At 40.1% G+C, this 16,235-nt stretch overlaps 1 protein-coding gene across 5 annotated transcripts in view; it reads left to right on the plus strand.

Annotated features, from left to right (window-relative positions):
• FGFR2 (fibroblast growth factor receptor 2) overlaps window positions 1–16,235 on the plus strand; it is a 179,699-nt gene that overhangs the window by 108,411 nt on the left and 55,053 nt on the right. For all 5 annotated transcript variants that reach the window (XM_073354182.2, XM_073354184.2, XM_073354181.2 and 2 more), the window contains one exon: window positions 3,076–3,245. In XM_073354182.2, coding sequence (XP_073210283.1) covers window positions 3,076–3,245 — 170 coding nt within the window. The remainder of the gene's footprint in view (window positions 1–3,075; window positions 3,246–16,235) is intronic.

Here is a 16,235-nt window from a genome sequence, read left to right on the forward strand (position 1 = left end):
TTGCACAAACCGGCATTGTTTTGGGGATCCTTCTTCCAACTAAGGTCTGGATCCTGATTGTCTTGGTTCCACTGTGCTGGGAGGAATATTCTGCAGACAAGCCTCCCAGGAGGACTCAGTCCAGTCCTGTAAATTGTGGAGCAGTTTCCTTCAAGACAATGTGGAATGGGGTGGGGGTCTGCAATTATGGGGTTCCATTGGGTAGCTGCAAACTTCGTGCACACACAAAAACACACACACTCTCACAGTGTATGCTTGAGTCAGTGCATGCAGTGGACATGACTACAGCCCATGTGTTATCGTTAGGCTTGGCAGAATTTGATTTTTCTTTTTGATAATTTTGATGGACCATAGTAATGTTTATTTTGAAGCTTTTTCCTTTTTATAGATTTTAAAATGTTCACAGTTGCAGAAATTATGGGGTAGGGTGGAGTGTCACACAATAATTATTTAATGACAATAGACACTGTAGTTCAATCACTCAAAGCTTTACAATTGTTAAAACACAAATTTTGAACATCACATGTCAAAAAATACAAAGTAAATATCCTTAAAACAAACTCTAATAAACTCTCCGGCAGCATTTTTCTTACCTTGCTTATTTTTAAAAGTTGATTATTTTCTATGGAAATACCTTTTTCATAGGTTTGTGTGTGTGAAATCAATGCTTCCTGCCATTTACCAATAAGAATTGAATCCTTCCAAGTCTACTTATAGTATTTGCTGGGTGGGTGCTACACACATGGTAGGAAGGATTGCGTACACTCAGCTCTTTGTAGGTACTCCGATATCTCAGTGAGGAGCCCTGAATAAATAAATGGCCAAGTGGGTAAGTAGATTGCTTGTAAAAATCAAGTTTAATCTGACTTCAGGAATCATGGATTTGGCCCAGTGAGCATATCTGTTTGATCACATTGCACTACCTTATTGAATACGTTTAATGGTGCAGAGAAAATATTCTTATGCATTAGTACTTTAATGTAATTCTCCCTTTGCTTGATGTAGTTTTAATGTAATTCACTTTTTGCTAAATGAAGTAAATTCCTTTGGTCTTACTACTTTAATTTATTGAAGGAACCTTTGGTGTGTAAGGGAAATACTGTTTTTAGCTGATAATTTTAATGGTGTTTTCCTCTGCATCTTTGTTCACTTCGGATCATTTAGCAATTTCTTGGTCCTGCAGTTTAATTCCAAATACTTACAAGTTACCTAATTTTATGTTTCAACTTCATGTGCAAATTTACTTTGCTTTTCTAGTTCATTAATTTTAACACTAATTGCTTCTTCAGGCTAAAAACCCCCACTTATCGTATCCAGCATCATTTAAGACTTGCTTTTGGAATGTTTTTCTTTATGGAGGAGAGGTTGTTAAAGAACTTATTCCTGTATTTCTGTCCAGCTGTATTTTTATTTTGAGGGGGGAGAGGTCACAGGATTTCTGAGTTTTTACCAATTGTAAGAAGTGCTATAAATATTTGAAGAACGGAAGAGTTTATTTATAGTGGAGTGCTAGACTGCTAATGAAGGAAATGAAACAGGGCTGGGAGAAGTGCAGTTATTTTTCTAGACCCCTTTAGTCCTAAAAATTCCATGCTAATCTGATTGATTTCAGGAAGAAGCCATTGTAAAATAAAGTAATATTTCTTACTCTTAAAGAGATCTTGATTTTTTAAAGCAGGTAAGGTGGCTTAATTAAAACTGTTATGAAATCACCATGCAGTTTAGCCCAAGTAGTGTACACTCTGCTTGAGAGGACTAGATCTCGTATAGTAGGTATGTTAGGGCAGTCCAAAATTGAGTTGAACTGACAAAGTGTGCGGGGAAACTGGTACTGTGTATGGCTCATATAGTTAGTGCTAATAGACCCCCATGAGTCATGGGCATCAGCTATTATCTATCTCTATTTATCTACACGTGTGTTAGGGTGACCAGATGTCCCGATTTTATAGGGACAGTCCCGATTTTTGGGTCTTTTTCTTATATAAGCTTCTATTACCCCCCACCCCCCCGTCCCGATTTTTCAAATTTGCTGTCTGGTCATTCTAACGTGTACGTGTGTGTGTGAATATATGTAATTTTTTTTTTCCAAACTCGGCATTCACTGGGTAAAAACAGACTGGTTTCAATTCTTTTTATCACAGTTTATGATTTTCATACATGACATATTAAGGGCCCAGTTTTTAGACACCAGAAGCACACGTGCGCGCACGCACACACATCACGTTAATCTACGTGTATGAGCACTGACCATAACTACAGATGGAAATGGGTATCTGGAGGTCTAAACATCCATTTGAGTGCAGTAATGATAATCATCCATGTAAGTGTAGACTCACAGATATGTGATCATTTTTGAACAACCACCTTGGGCTTTTCTATCCACTGAAGTTTTGGTTTGAAGGATCTTGACGAACACATAACAGCGAAGAAATCCAAAGGTTGCAACTTTGCCCTTGTATCATCAATTTTTTTTTAATCAGATAACCTTTAACACAGATGCTGCCAAATTCTCCGCCCCTTCCAAAAAAAAAACCCCATGTCCTGATGAGAAAGCACGAAATACAATTTTGCTGACTTGAGTTTGGCTCTCCTCCAAATCCATGTTGAGACCACCACTCTGCAAATCGTATATGACGGAGTGTTCTTGGGCAGGGTCTGCCTCTTGCTGTTGGTTTACTTGACTCATTTGGCCACCCACATCTTCTCAGATAATTCATATTTCCAACATGGGAAGTACTGTTCACTGAGCTGTGCCCTGTCAAAATGCCTATGCAAAAATGAACTGAGTCCAAATTTGCCCCTTGGCATGTAATATCTCCCACTTTTTAGATTCTTGTAACTTCTGAGACTCGGTGAAATAAATTAAGGGTATAGTTCTCTTAACCATAGTGAGTCAGCAGCAGAACTGTGATTAGAACGCAGAAGCATGTGACCCTAGTTTTGTGCTAACTCTAAACTACATTGTCTGTCTCCCACAGACAATTCATGCAAAACCAAGAGTGAAACTTTCTAGAAGTGGGAAGGGAGCTCAGAACAGTAGATACTTATTTTTGAATATTTATTTTTTGGAAACAGGAGCGCCCTACTGGACACACACTGACAAAATGGAGAAAAGATTACATGCAGTCCCAGCAGCTAACACAGTCAAATTTCGTTGCCCGGCTATGGGAAACCCAACACCAACCATGCGATGGTTAAAGAATGGAAAAGAATTTAAACAAGAGCATCGCATTGGTGGATACAAGGTAAGATTACTTTTTATTATATTTCTATTTCTCATCTGCAGTATGGGTCTGATCCAAAGCCTATTAAAGTCAATCGAAAGGCTCTCAAAGAACTTTGGATCAGGCTTAGAATCACAAAAAGGCTTCTAAAGAAAATAAGTTCATCTTGCCTTTCTTCTGTCTATTTTGGCCATTATTGAACTTGCAAGCTGAGTTTTATACCTTTTTTTTTTTAAACAGATTCAGTCTCAGAGAATATAAATATATTTGAAGATACTTTTGAGGGCTAATTTGAAAAACTAAGAGAAAAATAACTTTACAAAACATGTTTTTTACAGATCAGATCTTAGCAGCCCAAGCTTTCAGCTCTAGTATCCTGGAATATTCAGTTGCATTGTTAAATACAACAATCTACATTGGTGATTACAGAGGTTTAATGAACGAAGGGTCGGAAGTCAAAAGTTATTATTTTCTATGGAGTTTATGGTCTGTGAAACTGAAATGGGAAGCAGAGTTTGAGGGAAAGTAACAGCAATTACTGACTTACTTACAAGGCTTTGTTTGAATTTTAAATAGTTCAAGATCAGAAGTTTCAGTCTCAACTCGTAGTTACTGATTAAAAGGGAGGTTTAGGGGACCAGCTAGTTTACTGGTATAGTGCACTAACCTTTAACCTCTGGAGTAGGTCAGATCAGAAGTCAGAATTTGGTCACTGTACCCTAGCCTTTGTTGAACATGAATTTGTTCATACACCGGATTGAACGTGTTTGATGGTAAGTGTCTGCACAAGAATCATAATTTCCACCTTGCCCCACAGCTCCAGGCCAGCTCTAATCCAGCCTGGCATCTGCCACAGCCATGCGGCCACTGACTTCCTCAGACACTTCTAGAAATCCCACCAAGGGAGAAGAGTTTTCAGACATGTGCAGGAGGCAGTAGTATAAATTATGGTAGAATCCCTGTCTCCTTCCACTCCCACTGATTCTCCATACTGGGACCACACAATAGGGTCTCTCTGAGGAATAGGGCGGATCATGGCATATGCCTTTAGCTTTTCTCTTTTCTCCCACAAAAAAAAACCCAACTTTTTTGTGGCCGTGAGCATGCAGAAGTTAGTGGTAAAGCTCCTATTGACTTATTACAGTGGAAGACAAGACCAAAAAAAAAAAAAAAAAAAGTTGTGATCTGCACATATAAGCAAATGGGAGCATAGAGGAAGCCTTCATTATGGGTGTATTGACAGGTAGACTTCTGTAAGGAGTTCACTCATCCTTAGCACAGTCTGTATCCAACTCGTGTCAGCATCTCCAGAAAAGCTCCTGAAAATGGCTTTGGTAAGGAAATGTCTTCATGGATGCAAAGACTTCCTTGAGCATCTAATTAGATTGCTTCATATTTCTCGCATTGAGAAGTGAATATATTGATTTTGAGTTGTAAAACTTCTGAATTCAGTTTCATTTATGAAATGTAGTGTAAATAAGCATACATATATAATAATGCCAAGGAATGTGGCAAATACTTGTTTCACTTCCTCAAGTTTTTTCCTCTGAATTCATCATTTAAGATATTTTTCCCTTAGCCTTTTGTCCTGGCATTTCATCTTTCTCCCACTTTGTGTCGGACACTGTAGCACTTTTTATTTGAAGATCCCAAAGCGCTTTCACACACCTGAAATAACTGAGAGAAATTAAGTTATGTGCTCAAGGTGACACACTGAGTTAGAGGCAGAGCCCAGACTAGACCACAAGAGCCCCAATGCCCAGCTCTCTGCTCTAAGCCTGCTGCTGCACTGCTTCCCTACTCAGATTGATGTAATCTTATTACTGCTTTACAGGCTAAAAAATTAAGGTGCCTTGTCTTGAAATGCCCTGCTGTAGCAAGCATGCATATTGCCTTTCCTGCTGTTGAGTCAGATCATCCCTATTGCAAAAATTTGTTTCCCGGGGCTAAGGAAGCCAGATTCTAGGCTCCCCTTTGTCTTTTCTACCCAGATTTACTGTAGAAGGTGTCAGTTTTTCCAATATTTGCATTTCTACAGAGCTAACTCCCAGCAAATTTCCCTAAACAAACATTATTTCTTCAAGGGTTTTCAATCTGATTTGCTTGCTCCATAAATTACTGTTCCTTATTAGTGTACACTTGGCAACACCGTCTGTCTTTTATAGTACTGTAGTGTGTTAATGAATTGGCTACAATTCGGTGGTTTCGTAGAGTTGTTAGAAAAATGAAGCCAACTGAGAAACCATTAATCCTGTCTCGGAGCATAACAGTAGCTGTTTTTAGCACTAACGTTGCCATTGTTTGAACACTTTGCACCATGTGAGGGGGGGAAAACACAGATATCTAGCTGAAAAATATTAAGTGGGGTTAATTAAATTTTGATCATGTATGTAAAAATATATGTAAAAAATGCATATATGCCACCCACCCACACAAATCACAAACACATATTCCTGAAGCTGATGTAAGACAAAATTAAGTATATTCCTATAACCCTAAATCATAAAATATCCTACACATTTTAAGATTAACAGATGAAAAAAGCGTGTGGTATTATGATTTCTCATAGCAAGCATATATCAAATAAATGCCTCTAGAACATTTCATATTTATCATTGTCCTTCAGTAAGCAGTCTTCCTACTTGCCATAATTACCTTTAGCCTAGATCAGGGATCGGCAACCTTTGGCACATGGCCCACCAGGATAAGCCCCCTGGCAGGCCTGGCCAGTTTGTTTACCTGCCGCGTCCGCAGGTTCGGCCGATCGCAGTTCCCACTGGCTGCGGTTCGCTGCTCCAGGCCAATGGTGGCTGCGGGAAGTGGCGGCCAGCACATCCCTCAGCCCTTGCCGCTTCCCGCAGCCCCCATTGGCCTGGAGCAGCGAACCACAGCCAGCCAGTGGGAGCTGTTATTGGCTGAACCTGCGGACGCAGCAGGTAGACAAACTGGCCCAGCCCCCCAGGGGACTTACCCTGGTGGGACACATGCCAAAGGTTGCCGATCCCTGGCCTAGATTATGACAGTGGTCCTAGTAAGCAGAGTAAATTGCGCTCAGAGAGCGTGTTACAGAATGAAGCCCAAGTTGATTTTTGGGAGGTGTTTCATGTTTATTCAAAATAATTCCTCGGGTCAGAAGAACTTTGCGTCTACTAACCAATAAGGCTTGGTATGCATTTTGCAACCTCAGTATGAACAGTTAAGTAGGGAAGGAAGACATTTTAGAAATGACTAATTTTTTTTTTTCTATTGCACTATATTCAACCAGGCATGGCAGCATCTTGTGCTGACTTTTATAAATTGGATTGTATGTGAAGTCTTTCTGGGGCTAAAGTATGTAAAAGCTTCCTGCTGTAGAATTTCATACTCAAGGTATTCAGAAAGACTTAACTGATCTAGAATGGTTAGAAGAGAACGTCTGCATTCACCATTGCTACTTGACATGACAGTCTGTGCTTTTTTCTTCTGACAGAGCCAATAATCTACACAGATATAAAGAGCAAACAAGAGGAAGGAAAATGTAAAATTGTTTACTGATCCTCCATTCCTCCCCACATGCTTCTTTTTCCTCCCCTCTTGAGCTAAGGAATCTATTCTTTTTTCTTTTTGTTCACGTTATCACAATCAGATAGCAGTACCCAGTACTTTGTTCATTTGAGGTGTGTGGTGAGTCAGTTTTCACTCAGGCACGATAGCAGAATGGGTATCTGTGAAGGGAGGTAGGCTCCAGAAGGGAATTCCTCCACAGTGAGTAACTTTGCTTTTTAACCCCTGGAAATATAACCTTTTATGGTTTTTGTGATATACTCAGAGTTCATATATCAAAGTAAAATGACCCCTTACATACCTTTCCAAGCCTTTTTGATCCCCCGTGTCCCCTCTAACATGACTATGGTATTTGCTAGGTCATTTGAAGAGATTTTGTAATTTCTCAGTGTGTTCTTTAAAAAGAAAATATACTCTCTGTGAGATCACAGGACCCTTTACTTTTCTGTACGCCACCCAGAAAGCAAATTTACTTCTATCTGTTGTTACTGTTTAAGTATTAACAGGTGTTTGTTTCCACATCTGCGTTTTGATAAACTCCATCACCACAGCCCTTTTCACACATTTAAATTCAGCTTGGGTAAATATAGGATTAACAAATAGTTTTGAATCTATAAGAACTGTAAGAATATATACTTTTTGCATGTACCTTTTTGCCCTAGCTCTGTGGAACTGAGTATCCGCAGCAGGGAAATTGTAAAATACTTTCATTCTGTACTACTTGATGCATGACTAGTCGATCTATTTCTGATAGAGCCATGCTAGTAAATTTCAGGGTTTTGGTTCAGACTCCCCTTTAATATTTACATTGTATTATGTTTTTAATCTGTGTATCTGAAACCCCATCAATTTTGGAAGGGTTTAGAATCCCAGTCCAAAACCTAAGTTGCTGACTGGACGTCGTCTTTATAATGGGGCAAACCAAATCCCCAGATCTGAACACTGGGGAGGGGTAAAGTGCTTTGAAATCTGGATCTGAACTTTGTGGCTTTGGTACTAGTCTGAATTCACATCCTGTATGTGGAGGTAAAGAGACACAATATGTTTCAGCAATTTAGCTGATACCTGGAACTCTTTGAGGGGCTAAAAAAAATTTATGCTAATGAATCATCTCAGTTATATGTTACCGCTAGTCATGGAAGGGGTTGTTATTAGAACTTGGCAAAAACCTATTGCGGGAGCAAGTTTACTTTCTAAAAAAAAAATTAAAACAGAACATTTGCCTGTTTTCTCAGTCTGGCAAGCATAGTGAAAGTGTAATGAAAAATATAGGGCTTGTCTTTGTGAACAATTTAAATTGTGTAGTCACAACTGTTGTCTTTTCTCTCCTCTGTTTAGTTTCTCTGCCCAATACTTTCAGGGGAAGATAAGCAACTTAAATGATGCTTTCATTGTTTTAGATTCATAGATTCATAGATATTTAGGCCAGAAGGGACCATTATGATCATCTAGTCTGACCTCCTGCACAATGCAGGCCACAGAATTTCACCCACCACTCCTAAAAAAGACCTCACACCTATATCTGTGCTATTGAAGTCCTCAAATTGTAGTTTGAAGACCTCAAGGAGCAGAGAATCCTTCAGCAAGTGACCCGGGCCCCATGCTACAGAGGAAGGCGAAAAACCTCCAGGGCCTTCCAATCTGCCCTGGAGGAAAATTCCTTCCCGACCCCAAATATGGCGATCAGCTAAACCCTGAGCATATGGGCAAGATTCATCAGCCAGATACTACAGAAAATTCTTTCCCGGGTAACTTGGATCTTACCCCATCTAAAAACCCATCACAGGCCATTGGGCCTATTTACCATGAATATTTAATTACCAAAACCATGTTATCCCATCATACCATCTCCTCCATAAGCTTATCGAGTTTAATCTTAAAGCAAGATAGATCTTTTGCCCCCACTACTTCCCTCGGAAGGCTATTCCAAAACTTCACTCCTCTGATGGTTAGAAACCTTCGTCTAATTTCTAATCTAAATTTCCTAGTGGCCAGTTTATATCCATTTGTTCTTGTGTCCACATTGGTACTGAGTTTAAATAATTCCTCTCCCTCTCTGGTATTTATCCCTCTGATATATTTATAGAGAGCAATCATATCTCCCCTCAACCTTCTTTTAGTTAGGCTAAACAAGCCAAGCTCCCTGAGTCTCCTTTCATAAGACAAGTTTTCCATTCCTCGGATCATCCTAGTAGCCCTTCTCTGTACCTGTTCCAGTTTGAATTCATTCTTCTTAAACATGGGAGACCAGAACTGCACACAGTATTCCAGGTGAGGTCTCACCAGTGCCTTATATAACGGTACTAAAACCTCCTTATCCCTACTGGAAATACCTCTCCTGATGCATCCCAAGACGACATTAGCTTTTTTCACAGCCATATCACATTGGTAGCTCATAGTCATCCTATGATCAACCAATACTCCAAGGTCCTTTTCCTCCTCCGTTACTTCTAGTTGATGCGTCCCTAGCTTATAACTAAAATTCTTGTTATTAATCCCTAAATGCATGACCTTACACTTCTCACTATTAAATTTCATCCTATTCCTATTACTCCAGTTTACAAGGTCATCCAGATCCTCCTGTAGGGTATCCCTGTCCTTCTCTAAATTAGCAATACCTCCCAGCTTTGTATCATCTGCAGACTTTATTAGCACACTCCCACTTTTTGTGCCCAGGTCAGTAATAAAAAGATTAAATAAGATTGGTCCCAAAACTGATCCTTGAGGAACTCCACTGGTAACCTCCCTCCAACTTGACAGTTCACCTTTCAGTAGGACCCGTTGTAGTCTCCCCTTTAACCAATTCCCTATCCACCTTTCAATTTTCCTATTGATGCCCATCTTATCCAATTTAACTAATAATTCCCCATGTGGCACAGTATCAAACGCCTTACTAAAATCTAAGTAAATTAGATCCACTGCGTTTCCTTTATCTAAAAAATCTGTTACTCTCTCAAAGAAGGAGATCAGGTTGGTTTGGCACGATCTACCTTTTGTAAAACCATGTTGTATTTTGTCCCATTTACCATTGACTTCAATGTCCTTAACTACCTTCTCCTTCAAAATTTTTTCCAAGACCTTGCATACTACAGATGTCAAACTAACAGGCCTATAATTACTTGGATCACTTTTTTTCCCTTTCTTAAAAATAGGAACTATGTTAGCAATTCTCCAATCATATGGTACAACCCCTGAGTTTACAGATTCATTAAAAATTCTTGCTAATGGGCTTGCAATTTCTTGTGCCAATTCTTTTAATATTCTTGGATGAAGATTATCTGGGCCCCCCGATTTAGTCCCATTAAGCTGTTTGAGTTTCGCTTCTACCTCAGATATGGTGATGTCTACCTCCATATCCTCATTCCCATTTATCATGCTACCATTATCCCTAAGATCCTCTTTAGTCTTATTAAAGACTGAGGCAAAGTATTTGTTTAGATATTGGGCCATGCCTAGATTATCCTTGACCTCCACTCCATCCTCAGTTTTTAGCGGTCCCACTTCTTCTTTCTTTGTTTTCTTCCTATTTATATGACTATAGAACCTTTTACTATTGGTTTTAATTCCCTTTGCAAGGTCCAACTCTACTTGACTTTTAGCCTGTCTCACTTTATCCCTACATATTCTGACCTCAATAAGGTAGCTTTCCTTACTGATCCCTCCCTTCTTCCACTCCCTATATGCTTTCTGCTTTTTCTTAATTACCTCTCTAAGATGCTTGCTCATCCAGCTTGGTCTACAACTCCTGCCTATGAATTTTTTCCCCTTTCTTGGGATGCAGGCTTCCGATAGCTTCTGCAGCTTTAATTTAAAATAATCCCAGGCCTCCTCTACCTTTAAACCCATAAATTCTTCAGTCCAATCCACTTCCCTAACTAATTTCCTTAATTTTTGAAAGTCAGCCCTTTTGAAATCAAAAACCCTAGTTGCAGATTTATTTTTGTTAATCCTTCCATTCAGTTTGAACTGAATTAGCTCATGATCACTTGAGCCAAGATTATCCCCTACAACCATTTCCTCTATGAGGTCCTCATTACTCACCAAGACCAAATCTAAAATGGCATCCCCTCTAGTTGGTTCAGCAACTACTTGATGAAGGAATCCATCAGCTATCGCATCTAGGAAAATCTGAGCCCTATTATTATTACTAGCACTCGTCCTCCAGTCTATATCTGGGAAGTTAAAGTCTCCCATGATCACACAGTTTCCATTAGTATTTACTTTATTAAAAACATTAAAAAGGGCTCTATCCATATCCAAATTAGATCCCGGCGGTCTATAGCACACCCCAAGCACTATCCCAGGGGAGGCTCTAATAGTTTTCTTCCCCAATTTAATTGTTGCCCAGACAGACTCAGTCATATCCATTTCATCGCTTCTTATTTCTTTACATTCTATCTCATCATTGATATACAGTGCTACTCCACCACCTTTACCTTTATTTCGGTCTTTCCTAAACAGCACATACCCTTCAATACCTGTAGCCCAGTCATGACTACTATTCCACCAGGTCTCTGTTATACCTATAATATCTGGTTTCACTTCCTGCACCAGTAACTCTAGTTCCTCCATTTTGTTACCTAGGCTCCTTGCATTAGTGTACAAACATCTTAATTTTTGCTGTTTGGCCTCACTCACATTCTGTACCCTATTAGGCACGGTTATTTTACTACCAGTATAACCTATTAGACTTGTATCTACACTGCCCTTCCTCCTACCTACAGCTGTATCCACTCTTACTTCATTTTCTTTCCACTCTATGCTAAATTCTGGCGTGGAGATTACCTGGACATCTCCCAACCATCTCCCCCAAATTCCTAGTTTAAAGCTCTCTTAATCAGTTGTGCCAGCCTCCATCCTAGAAGTCTATTTCCTTCCCTACTCAGATGAAGTCCATCCCGAGAGAACTGTCCTCTATCCATGAATGCCTCCCAATGACCATACATCCCAAAGCCCTCCTTATAGCACCACTGCCTAAGCCATCTATTGATAGTCATAATCTTGTCACACCTTTGTTGCCCTTCTCTAGGAACAGGCAGAATCCCACTAAAGATCACCTGAGCCTCAATTTCCTTAAGCGTCCTCCCCAGCCTAGCATAGTCTCCCTTAATACTTTCCAGCGAGAATCTAGCCGTATCATTTGTTCCCACATGAAGGATAATTAGGGGATTCTTTCCCGCTCCCTTTAGAATCCTTTTCAACCTCAGGTCTACATCCCGTATCTTAGCACCTGGAAGACAGCACACCCTCCTATTTTCTGGATCAGCTCTGGTTACAGGCCTATCTATTCTTCTCAGTAAAGAGTCCCCAATCACATAGACCTGCCTTTTCCTAGTGACGGTGCTATTCTCCAGTCTATCCCCTGTTCCCTCTGGCTGCAAGTTCTTTCCATTCCCGTTCTCCCTTGTAATCCTTTTTAACCCATCCTGTATCCTCCTGGGGCTCATATTTGGTGTAATCTCCATTAACTCTTCCCCTTTTCCTATAGGACTAACCGCTCTTCTCTTCTTCCTTGCCCTGTCACCTTCAGTGACTACCTGCTGAGCCCCTTCTTCATTTTCCAACTCTGCAAACCTATTCTGAAGCTCTATTTCTCCTTCACTAGCCCGTCTTTTCCTCTGCCTCGTTCTTTTAGTCACATGCTTCCACTGACCACTTTCCTCACCCAGTCTCCCCTCAGAATTCCCTAGTCCTGCTTCCATCTGCAAGTCTGAGCTTTTCCCTTCAGATACCTCATGTCTTTGCTCCATAATCTGCTCAAACCCCTTCCTAAACTCTACCAGACTTTCCACCTGCATCTCCAAACCTCTGATCTTTTCCTCCATCAGCTCTATCAGACGGCATTTCATGCAGACAAAACTCTTACCAGGTGCCCCCTCCAGGATCATGTACATACCACAGCTTCCACATCCAGTCATCTTCATTGTGTCATCTGCTACATGGGTCACTCCCACTGCCACCTCTGAATCTGTCATAGCCTTCCCACCTAAATCCTGTTAATCTGGGAAACACAAACCACACCAAACCACCACCACCCACAGTAAAACCAAACCCCACACAAGCACCACAAGACAAACTCCCCTTTCAAACTCCCACTCAAACTTTTAGGGCTCAGTGCTCATTTTTCTACCCCTCTGTTTCACTTTGATGCACAGCAGTCTGCTTTCATTTTCACCTGGTTACAGCAAACATCCTCTTAATGTTAGGACTGGTCAAACATTTTCTCTCTGATTTGTTTTTCAGTGGAAAATTGGATTTTTGATTAACCAGTTTTTTTTCTGAAAAATAACTGCTTTCTGCAGAAGATTTTGACTTTTGTTCAATAAACTAAACACCCCCAAACTGAAATGCTTTTGATTCAGAAAGGGTGCTGCAGTGCCTCATGGAAGTTGTAGTTCAGCTGGCTCATGCTTCCTATTCTCCTTTATGGGCTGGATTCGTCAGCCAGACTACATCTCTTACGATGCACCATGACCAGGACCTCCCATGAGGCACCTTATGGCTGAATTGAAGTTTTTTATTTTAATTTTTTTGCTGAAAAGTCAATGTTTTCTCTCTCTCTCTCTCTCTGTGGGGGAATCCGATTTTCTGACCAGCTCTACTTAATATTACTTTTGGTTCTATCAGCATTGAAGCAGTTTAGATTTCCTATTAGAGTAAAGGTGAATTTGTATGGTTTTGATATGGTGCCTTGTGAGATTCTATTTTAAAAAATTGAAGCGGTTGTAATAGGGTTACTAGGACATGAATCAAAAACTTGCTGACAGACTAAGCAAAAATAGCACTTCACTGAATAGACTGCTACTGGGGGACATGCAAGGGTCAGTGTTGGATCCTAGTTTCATTAACGGTATTGCAGAGACAATAGAAAAAAAATGGCAGCTGTTGTTAAGGTAAGAGGAGCTGTAAACACCTGAGCATAGAAAGAAAATAAATGCAACCTGGAAAAATGCAAGGTGGTATATTTGGAGGGAAAATACTGCAAAGCATGGCTATAAAATGAATAGATGATGCTTGGAAAGCAAAAATACCAAGATAAAACTAAACTGAGTGGTGGATTGTAAATTATGGAGATCAGCTCGCAATAAGGTCTGGTGGCAAAACATTACAGGCCAGGCTGTGATAATCCTTCTGTATACAGCTGCAATTCCAGAGTGTTTGGAATATTGCATGTCCTTTGGGGTGCCCCGGGTCAAGAAAAGGCCTTGACAAACTGGACAGAGTGAAGGACAGTAAAGCTGGTTAGTCTTGGTGAGGTGTGCATATGCTGAAATAACTTGAAGGGACTCAACCTTAAAGAGAGCTTTAGGTTGGTATCACTAGAAATAGTAGGGCGATAATGGACAAGGAAATATTGAGGGTGGACAGTTAATAAAAAAAAAAGAAAAAGAAAACGGGTTTCCCTAGCTAAAGATTAATGAAGGGTGTATGGAATGTTCTTCCAAAGAGAGTTACTGAATCGTTGTCACTGGAGTTATTCATATTCAGTGGTACAATTCACGCCTGTGAAGGCCAGCACAAGGCCTATGTCCTACATAAGACCCACATTGGCCTGATTTTGACATTTTAAGTGGAAGTTACGTGCTGTTTAGATCTTGACCTGGCCTCCTCCACAGGGGCCAGTTTCATTACCTGGTCCCCTTAGCTCACAGGTTAAATCAGGTTACCTAAGAGTGTGTCAAAATTTTTCACCTTCTTCTGTAACAGTGTACAACACTCAGTGACAAGGTACCACTTCAGAATCATGGCTACATTCTAGGGATGATTATAGTTAACCATTCAGGTCAGTAATCTTCACCAGGAGAAACTTCCGTCAGTGCAGGAAAATAGCTTTCACCATTCCATTTACAACATGGAGGCAGTGAGCCAACAAGATAAATCAAGTTAGCAGCCAAAAATCTGATTCCGTGACAAGATGTCCTAAATGCTTTGGGCATCTACAGCAACTGATTAGTTTAATTTAAAGAAGCTTAAATTGTGTGTCTAATCGGGAGATACAATAGCTCTTCCCCTCTGGGATATGAGAGGATATTTCCACTGTTGCTTTTTTATACTGACATCGGTTACATTCACATTTTAGCTATAAGCCTTATTTTCCTATCAAAAGTTACATAATTGATTGTATTTTCTTCCCAGATTAATTATTTGAGTAGCTGTTTGTTTTGGGGACCCACACTCTGTTTGTCCTGTTTTGATATAATCTAGGCTAAAAATTCTTGGTCTATAATCCTAAATCTTCTAACTTGGAAAGGCAAAAAGCATAGAAAACTTCTTATGTTTCTTCTTCCCAAAAGAGGCCATGAAGCAGTAAAGCATCCAAAATACATGGCAATTGCCACCATTATTTATTGGCAATATGACAATAATAATCTTCCGACCCCAAACACGTAATGTGCAAACTGCTTAGCAGCATAAAAACAGAATACAATAGTTATTTATTATAAACTCTTGATACTATGAAAAATTTGTAAATACTTAGGATAATTTTATAAATATAGAAAAAATTAACAATTTTGCATAGAGCCAGCACAGAGCCTCTAAACCACTTATAGCATAGTAACTGGTGTGTAGGTGTAGCTGCATGTCTGCAAAGGTTTGAAATTCACCTGTAGGGACAAATACTGAGCAGGCTTCATTTTCCATGGTAGTACGCGCCAAGAACTTTTCCACTGCACTGGCAGAATAAGCCAGCAGAGAACCAGTGCGTGGGCACTCCATGTTCCCTGAACCCTGCGGAGCAGAGCTCCAAGGTAGTTCCATGCATAGCACAGGTTGTAGGGGGAAATCTGGGCAGGCCCAGCATGTGGTCACTATGTCTATATGTTTTACGAATCCAGAGACCTCAACCCCTACCTGTTTGGGAGCAGCAACAGCTGCCTGGATGCATGCCGGTCATCATAAGCGAGGGCTGAAGATGCTGGTCCTGTATTCTGTAGCGTTTCTGAGTGGTTTGGTTAGTGTCCAGGCCATTCACATAGGCTTGGACTTTCTTCCAGGATTTGGCCTTTTTAAAGCACATAACCAAAGTGACTATTTCCTGGTAGGTAATAACTAGCTGTGAAGGCACAAGGGCAAGGCCAAGAGTCCTTGACTGAGCTGATAGTTCACTTATATAAAATGCCTGAACTTTGGAGGCCATTGGTGCTGTCACCAACATCAAAGAGCAGAAAGATATAAAGAAAACAAAATACCTTTTCATGTGCTTTAAAGTGCAAAGCTAAACTTTGTGGCTAAACCATGGGTACATTATTGACAACACTAGTCTCTTCCTGACCGATAAAGACCAGTATAATAACCAAAAGGAAAATAGGATTTCATAGATTTTCCCAGATTTTCACTTGAGTCCTTACTAAGCTTCTTTTTTGATGTACAGTATCTGACAGTATCGATGTAACCCCTAAAAGTTATTATAGAACACAAAATTGTGGAAGGGAGAATTCACTGTTTTCCATTTTGCATGATTAAAAT

This window comes from Lepidochelys kempii, chromosome 7, assembly GCF_965140285.1.
Source record: "Lepidochelys kempii isolate rLepKem1 chromosome 7, rLepKem1.hap1, whole genome shotgun sequence".
Lineage (NCBI taxonomy): Eukaryota > Metazoa > Chordata > Testudines > Cheloniidae > Lepidochelys > Lepidochelys kempii.